We start from the raw sequence: 9,073 nt of genomic DNA on the forward strand, positions 1-9,073 counted from the left end.
CCATTGTCATAGATTAGATGACCATATAGGCATGGATTTATTTCTGGGCTCTCTATTCTGTTCCATTGATCTATGTGTCTGTTTTTATGCCAACACCATGCTGTTTTGATTCCTATGGCCGTGTAGTATGGTTTGATGTCAGGTAGCATGATACCTCTCACTTTGTTTTTATTTCTGAAGATTACTGTGGTCTTTTATGATTCTATATAAATTTTAGGATTATATGTTCTAGTTCTGTGAAAAATTGGTAATTTTGTAATTTGATAAGGATTGCGTTGAATCTATATATTGCCTTAGGTAGTATGGACATTTTTAATATATTAATTCTTCCTATTCATGAGCATGGTATATGTTTCCATTTATTTGTATCTTCTTTAATTCCTCTCCTTAATGTCTTATAGTTTTCTGAGTACAGATCTTTTACTTCCTTGGTTAAATTTATTCCTAAGTATTTTATTGTTTTTGAGGCAATTATAAATGGGTTGTTTTCTTAATTTCTCCTTCTGATAGTTTGTTATTGGTGTATACAAATCTAACTTATTTCTGAATATTAATTTTGTATCCTGCTATTTTACTAAATTTATTTTCAGTTCTAATAGTTTTTTGGTGGAGTCTGTGGAGTTCTATATATATGGTTTCATGTCATCTGCATATAATGACCATTTTACTTCCTCCTTTCTAATTTGGATGCCTTTTATTTCTTTTTCTTGTCTGATTGTTGTGTCTAGAACTTCCTTCCAGAACTATGTTGAGTAAAAGTGGTGAAAGTGGGCAACCTAGTCTTGTTCTTGATTTTAAGGGGAATGCTAATGCTTTTAGCTTTTTCCCATTGAGTATGATGTTAGCTGTGGGTTTATCATATATGGCCTTTACTATGTTGAGATGTGATCCCTCTATTCCCACTTTGCTAACAGTTTTTTTCATAAATCGTTTCTGGATTTTGTCAAATGCTTTTTCTGCATCTATTGATATGACCATATGATTTTTATTTTTCATTTTGTTAATGTGGTGTATCACATTAATTGATTTGCAGATATTGAACCAATCTTGCATACCAGGAATGAATCCCACTTGATAGTATTGTATGATCTTTTTACTGTATTGCTGAATTTGGTTTGCTAATATTTTGTTGGGGATTTTTGCATCTATGTTCATTAGGGATATCAGCCTATAGTTTTTTTGTTTTTTTTGTAATGTCTTTGTCTGGTTTTGGGATCAGGGGGATAGTGGCCTCATAAAATGAGCTTGAGAAACTTCCTTCCTTCTGGATTTTTTTGGGAATACTTTGAGGAGAATAGGAGATAATTCTTTTTGAATGTTTGATAAAATTCACCTGTGAAGCCATCTGGTCCAGGGCTTTTGTTTGTTGGAAGCTTGTTGGTTACTGATTCAATTTCATTGGTAGTAACCCGTCTGTTCAGATTATCTGTTTCTTCTTGATTCAGCCTTGGAAGATTGTATGCTTCTAGAAATGTACCCATTTCTTCCAGATTGTCGAATTTGTTGGCATATAGTTTCTCTTCAACAGACTTTTTTGATGCTAACTTTTTTCCTGTCCTCCAAATTCCATACCTTCACCGAATTTTTATGTTGTTTATCCCTAGATAACTCTCTGCTGCAACTTCTGTTCTTTTCACCATTCCATAATGAATGCTTTCTATTAACTTTCTACATTTAGAACCACTTTCCCCCGAGTTCCCATCTTGTCTTCTTTCTTGCTTTACGCCCACATTTTTGCTGATATACATCCTCAAGTAACTCCCTAAGAAAGGATACATTGGAAATAAATTTACTGGGTCTTTACATACCTGAAGATATCATTATTCTACCTTTTACATTTGATTATTTTAATTTTTAAAAAAGTCTTCTGGTCTTTTCTCATGTTATTCTTTCTGTTGTCCCAATTAGGATGCATGCTGTTCCTCCTCTTGGATTGATCCTCTATGTTTTATTTTTTTTCTTATGTTTCTTGTCTCTTTCTCTTTTTGTACTACACTCTGTGAGACTTTTTATTTGTTGAATTTTTAATTGTTACTCACTTTCAGTTTGCAGGAATTCTTGTTTTTTCTCTTATGGGGTCCCCCCCCCCCATAGCATTCTATTTTTGTTTTATGGATGCAATATCTCTCTGAGTATACTAATTAGGGGTTAAAATAAAAGTTCTTCTTTGTTTCCTATATTTTTTCTGCTTCTTCCATAGTCATTTGTTTTCCTGTTGAATTTTACTCTATTTTTTTTTGTGTGGATTTTTACCTTTTTAATTCATTTACTTTTATTTTAGTGAGGCATAGGATAGGAAAGAATATAAATACATGTTGTCAAACCATTATCTATAACTAACTATTCTTCCCTCTTAAAACATAATCTCAGTGAGGCATTAGCCATGAAAAAGTTCACTTAACTTTTCCCCTCTTACTCTAGGTCTTCTGAGGGAAATTAATTAGAGTTTCAGGAGTCAAGAGAAATAGTTTCACTGACTATTTCATGTACACCTCGGCATAATGTAGTTAATTTTGCACTTCTTTTAAGGCTTAGTTGCTCAGTTCAAGAAATGTGAGTTTATTCAGGGAGAGAAGATTAACATGAAGAGTTATTCTGTCTCCAGGACAAAGTGAAAGATCTTGAGCTTGAAGACCCTTCCCTGTCTGGTCTTCAGGCTCATCTTCTTTCTGGCTTCCCTTTGTGTGTCTACACCAGTCTACCATGCATTTCATGCTGCCAGACCTTTGCTCATGCTAGGTCCTCTGCCTAGAATGTACCCTTCCTTCTATAGCTCCTTGGGTTCACCAAAGGCAGGCATCATATTTTAATTCCTAGTAGTTGCATCTTAGACATTCAAAATGTTTAAATGAATTTTACTCATCCTTCTAGCCTGGAGCAAGTTCAAGTGTGACCCCTCTGAATCACACAGTCCTTTACCTCTCTCAGCGTTAATCATTTTCTTATCTGTTTCTTTAGTTAGTTGTGTACATGTGTATTTGTTCTGATAAGTTCTGGGAGTGCATGGACCATGTATCATTAAGCTGTATATTACCAGGGTCTTGCATTGTGCTTGGTACCCAGTGAGCACTCAAAAAGTATAGGCATACCTAGTTTTATTGTACTTCACTTTATTAGGCTTAGCAGACATTGCGTTTTTTTTTTTTTTACAAATTGAAGGTTTGTAGCAACCCTGCGTTAAGCAAGTCTATGATGCCATTTTTTCAACAGCATTTTCTCACTTTGTGTCTCTGTGTCACATTTTTGAAATCCTCACAATATTTAAAACTTTGTCATTATTATTATATTTGGATCTTTGATGTTGCTATTATAATTGTTTTGGGGTGCCATGAACTGCACCCATGTAAGATGGCAAACTTAATAAATGTTGTGTGTGTTCTGACTGCCCCACCAACCATTCATCAACCCACTCTTTCTCCCTTGCCTCCGGCCTCCCTATTCCCTGAGACACAGCAATATTAAAATTGGGCCAATTGATAACCCTACAATGGCCTCTAAGTGTTCAAGTGAAAGGAAGAATCACATGTTGCTCACTTTAAATCAAAAGCTAGTGAGGACGGCATGTGGAAAGCCAAGACAGGCAGAAAGATGGCCTCTTGTATCAAACAGCCAAGTTGTGAATACAAAGCAAAAGTTCTGGAAGAAAATTAAAAGCGGTACTCCAGTGAACACATGAATGATAAGAAAATGAAATAGCCTTATTGCTGATATGGAGAAAGTTTTAGTGGTCTGGATAGAAGATCATACCAGCCCCAACATTCCCTTAAGCCAAAGCCTATTCTAGAGCAAGGCCCTAATTCGTTGTAATTCCAAGAAGTCTGAGAGAAGAGAAGAAGCTGCAGAAGAAATGTTTGAAGCTGGCAGAGGTTGGTTCATGAGGTTTAAGAAAAGAAGCCGTCTCCATAACATAAAAGTGCAAGGTGAAGCAGCAAGTGCTGATGTAGGAGCTGCAGCCAGTTATCCAGAAGATCCAGCTAAGATAACTCAAGAAGGTGGCTGCTCTAAACAACAGATTTTCAATGTAGACAAAACAGCCTTCTATGGAAGAAGATGCCATCTAGGACTTTCATAGCTAGAGAGGAAAAGTCAATGCCTGGCTTCAAAGCCTCAAAGGACAGGCTGACTCTCTTGTTAGGGGCTAATGGAGCTGCTGACTTTAATTTGAAGCCAGTGCTCATTTACTATCCTGAAAACCCTCTGCCTGTGCTCTATAAGTGGAACAACAAAGGCTGGATGATAAGATATCATGGTTTACTGAATATTTTAAGCCCACTGTTGAGGCCTACTGCTCAGACGAGATTTCTTTCAAAATATTACTGTTCCTTGACAATGCACCTGGTCACCCAAGAGCTCTGATGAAGATGTACAATGAGATTAATGTTGTTTTCATGCTTGCTAACACAACATCCATCCTGCAGCCCATGGAGCAAGGGGTAATTTTGACTTTTAGGTCTTATTATTTAAGAAATGCATTTCAGGGCCAGCCGAGTGGCTGTTGGTTAAGAGTTTGCTTAAGAGCACGAGCTCTGAGCAACAGTGTCGCTGGTTTGATTCCCACATGAGCCAGTGAGCTTTGCCCGAGCTGCACCCGAGCTGAGCTGCTGCTGAGCTGCCAACAGGTGGCAGGATGGCTCATCTGGTGGGAGCACGTGCTCCTAATAACGAGATTGCCTGTTTGATGGTGGGCTATGCCCACCCACAGCTGGGACTGAACTCAGCACCTTGAGCTGAACTGCCGCCCGGAGGGCTCAGTGGATAAAGCGTGCACTCTTAACAATAAGGCTGCTGGTTCGACTCCCACATGAAAAAAAAAAAAAAGAGAAAAGAAATAAATGCATTTTATAAGGTAGCTGCCATAGATAGTGATTCTCTGATGGACCTGGGCAAAGTAAATTGAAAACCTCCTGGAAAGGATTCACCATTCTCAATGCTGTTAAGAACATTTGTGATTCATGGGAAGAGGTCAAAATATCAACATTAACAGGAGTTTGGAAGAAGCTGATTCCAGTCCTCATGGATGTTTTTGAGGGGTTCAAGACTTCAGTGGAGGAAGTAACTGCACATGTGGTGGAAACAGCAAGAGAACTAGGATTAGAAGTGGAGTCTAAAGATGTGACTGAATTGCTGCAATCTCAAGATAAAATTTTAACAGACGAGGAGTTACTTTTTATGGATGAGCAAAGAAAGTGGTTTCTTGAGATGGATTCTACTCCTGGTGAAGATGCTGTGAAGGTTGTTGAAATAACAAAGAGCTTAAAATATTACATAAACATAGTTGATAACGCAGCAGCAGGGTTTGGGAGGATTGACTCCAAGTTTGACAGAAGTTCCACTTATGGGTACAGTGCTATCAAACAGCATCGCATGCTACAGAGAAAATCTTCATAATAAGAAGAATCAATAGATGCAGTAAGCTACCTCATTATTGTCTTATTTTTAAAAATCGCCACAGCCACCCCAACCTTCAGCAAACACTGCCCCAATCAGTCAGCAGCTAATCAATATCAAGGCAAGACCTTCCACCATCAAAAAGATTACCATTTGCTGGACGATCAAATGATGGTAGCATTTTTTAGAAATAAAGCTTCTTTTAATTAAGGTGTGTACATTGTTTTTTTTGGATGTAATGCTATCACATACTTAATAGACTACATTACAGTGTAAACATAACTTTTATATGCACTGGGTAACCAAAAAATTCGTGACTCGTTTTATTACGGCATTCACTTTATTGTGGTGGTCTGGAACTGAACTCACATGTCTCTGAGGTATGCCTGTACTTATGTTTATATGGGAGAGATAGAAGGAAGAACTCGTAGATTTTCATTAAAAGCATATGTACAAAATTAGCATGTTTACAGATTAACTTCATGAAAGTTGTGTTTTATGTTCCTTTTAAAGAGTTCAAAGCATTCTCAAAAATAGATTACTGGATTTAGTTATTCCTCCTTCCTTTGCCTCCTCTACTCCTCCCCATGCAGATGAAGGGATGGTTACCCATATTGCGGATAAATTGTAAATGCCGTACTAGAACAAAATTAACTGCCCAATTAAATGAGGACATTATATGTCACCATTATCTCACTCTAGGTAGTATACACCTATAAACAAAACCCCATACAGTTTAGAACAAAAGAAGGGTATGCGCCTGTCCTCCTTCACCCCTCCCTCCCTCCCTTGCTTTCTCTTTGGGAATGGATGACTGTTCTGTGCAGAGGAGAGAGCCAAGCTAAAATAATGTTTACATTTAAGTTCTGGATATTATTTGCTTAATTTAAGGTCTTGAAAAGAAAAGAGAGGCAGTTGGCTTCCTGAGCATGGAGACTGTTGAAGACTTGATCTTCAGAACTGTGGGAAGTGGCGAGAACACTAAACAGCCAAACTTATCTGGCCCACTTAACCCCTGCAGTGCAGTGAATGGTGGGCTGGTGCTCTGTGCAAGAGCTTCGAAATGCAGCTTCTGGGGCTACAAAATCACAAAATCAGCAAGAAGGTTTTGTCATTGGGAGCATCTGGTTCAGGCTCTACAAAGCTCTAGTATTAGGAAGGGCTAGTTACTCCCTCACCAAGAGGAAGGCGGTCTATGGGGTGGATGTGTGTTCCAAGAGGGAACCCTCTGTACCCCTCCCTTGGCTCCCCTAAGAAGGCTTCTTCTCTGAGGATGGGCTATGCTAGTCAGGGTCAACAAGGCCAATTTGTAGCTTCTAGCCAAAAGACTGCCAAGCCTAAGATACTGGACAGAGTCCAGAAGAAATGACTTTGGTTTCTCTCTTGCTCCATATCACCAGAATAATTTTCACTGAGATGAAAAATTTGGACTGGAATGTGTCTCATGGGAATCACTGGATTTCTGCAGGATTTGTTGGTTGGTTGGCTGGTTAAGCATGTTTCCTTTGCCAACTTCTTCTTGGGGGATAGTAACCTTAGCATTTGCATTCAAAATATTCACTGTAAAGCACTGTTCTTTTGTATTCTTTGAAGGGCCATTTTCCTGTTTAAAAGACGATTGTGGAGGGAAACAAAAGTCCCTGGCTTAGTTGACATTATTTATGTCCTTGTTGAATCTCAACTAATGTCTTGCTTCATGTGCCCTTTTCTCTTCTCCTTTTTCTTCTTCTTTTCTTCTTTTCTTTCTTCCTTCCTTCCTTTCTTTCTTTCTTTCTTTTTTTTTTAACAGATACTAATTTTGTGTTGGGAAATGCCCAGATAGTGGACTGGCCTATCGTGTACAGCAATGATGGATTTTGCAAGCTGTCTGGCTATCACAGGGCGGAAGTGATGCAAAAAAGCAGTACCTGCAGGTATTTATGATTGGGGCTGTTCTATTGGACAACCTGTCATGGTGTCTTTCAGAAAAAGAAAATGGCTGACTCAATGTGGGAATTGCCCTTCTCTCATTCATTGTTTATTTGGGAATATTTATGGCGCTATCACCTCCAGTTCACGCACTGTGCTGGGAAAATCAAAGACTTAAAACATCGTCCTCACAACTAACGAACTCGCAGTGAGATGGGGGAAAACCTAGGAAAACTCAGGAAAATCATTTTATCTGTGAAATGCGAACTCAGGAATTTATGGGGGTTTCGATAAAACTGAACATTAAAGTTAGAAGATTAAATAAAATTAAATCAAATTTTAGATGATTAAATTAATTTTAAGATTTAAGACTATTTTATTTGAAGAATAACTGTAGTGTTGGAGACAAGGGCCTTGTTCATAGGGCTTTTCATTAGAAGAACAGAAGAGAAGCAACATTTTGTTGCCTTCTAATTCTTGTCACATCCCTCTCTGATCCTTAACTCAAAGAAGGTGGCAGATGGAGCTAGCAGTGTAGCTTGTGTGTTTGACAGGGTTACTAACCACACAGCACCCTTGGGCCATGGTGCTAGAACAGCTGTTTTAAAGCATCTTCAAGGTGTTGAGTGGGGCATGTTGCAGACTTTGCCTGCAGTTCCGTGGGAAGGTCTTGGCTCAGCATTCTTTCCCTCCTCTCACTCCCTTCCTTCTTCAGAGTCCTCTGTCTTCGGTGTGTTTGCATGAAGCAGACTCATTTCCCCAGTCCTGCCAAATCAACAAAGAAACTCATCTATGAAAGGTGGACAAAACTTGTCCACCCCAGGCATCATCTTTGGTTTTCAGAAGTTGCATTTTCATGGTATTAAGTCAGCCAAGTAACGAGTTTGGTGAAAAGTATGAAATGTCTTGAGAATCTTATCATTGTCTTAAATTGTAGATTTTGGGGACTGGGAAATAGAAAGCTGAAGATTTTCCCCCTCATTGCTCAAAGGTTTAGAAATTATGACTCTTAAGTAATGCAACAGAATTCTCTCATATTCTTGGTATGCTTTTTATACTGTTAAGTATCTATATCTGCATCTGCGTCTATATCTATATAGGTGCACATACAACTACAACAAATTGGGAGAGTTAGCTTTCCTTTCTCATGTGACTTGAGCAGCCTTTCCTTACCTATCTTGCTGCTTATGGCTATAATCAGATACATGAAGAAAATCAGATAAATTTGCTATTTTAGCCAACTTTTCTAAGAAACTCGTTTAACTCCTGAAGTGTCCCTTCTCTAAAGTAAGCATACCTTGTGCTAGCTCTGTTTCTCATAGCTCAGGAGCCTCTTCTGCTAACTCCTTGCATTGCAGGCATCTGAAATCTATTGTCCAGGAAAAGGAAATGTTTCACCGACCAGTAAGCTACAACTTGAAAAAGTACACAGGGTGAATGAGAGCTGGCTGTCATTACGGTACTTCATTTATTTGAAGACTCCATTTTCCAGCCATTTGTTTTACCTTGTGAAGGAAATTGCCAGCACATATGCCATCGCATCACTGAAATGGAGGTCACTTATCTACCAAATTAACTCAGAGAAAGTGGAAGGCAGCTAAAAAGGCTTGTGAGCAACCGGCTACATAAAATGGTCGTAGAGCTTCAGTTTTTTCCTCCTAGGGCTGATGTAGTCTTGATCTATCTTCCTTTTTAAAGATAATTCAACAAGCTCGGTTATCTCTCTTTCTGGTTTACAGTTGAAGAGCACAATCCAAAGGCAGAGTGCTGCATGAGA

General features: G+C 38.5%; 1 protein-coding gene across 1 annotated transcript in view; it reads left to right on the forward strand.

Annotated features, from left to right (window-relative positions):
- The window catches only part of LOC109379113 (potassium voltage-gated channel subfamily H member 1-like), a 143,749-nt gene that overhangs the window by 30,211 nt on the left and 104,465 nt on the right, over window positions 1-9,073 (forward strand). Inside the window, exon 2 of the mRNA XM_019635460.1 lies at window positions 7,178-7,301. Coding sequence (XP_019491005.1) covers window positions 7,178-7,301 — 124 coding nt within the window. The remainder of the gene's footprint in view (window positions 1-7,177; window positions 7,302-9,073) is intronic.

Source organism: Hipposideros armiger, unplaced genomic scaffold, assembly GCF_001890085.2.
Source record: "Hipposideros armiger isolate ML-2016 unplaced genomic scaffold, ASM189008v1 scaffold_22, whole genome shotgun sequence".
NCBI lineage: Eukaryota > Metazoa > Chordata > Mammalia > Chiroptera > Hipposideridae > Hipposideros > Hipposideros armiger.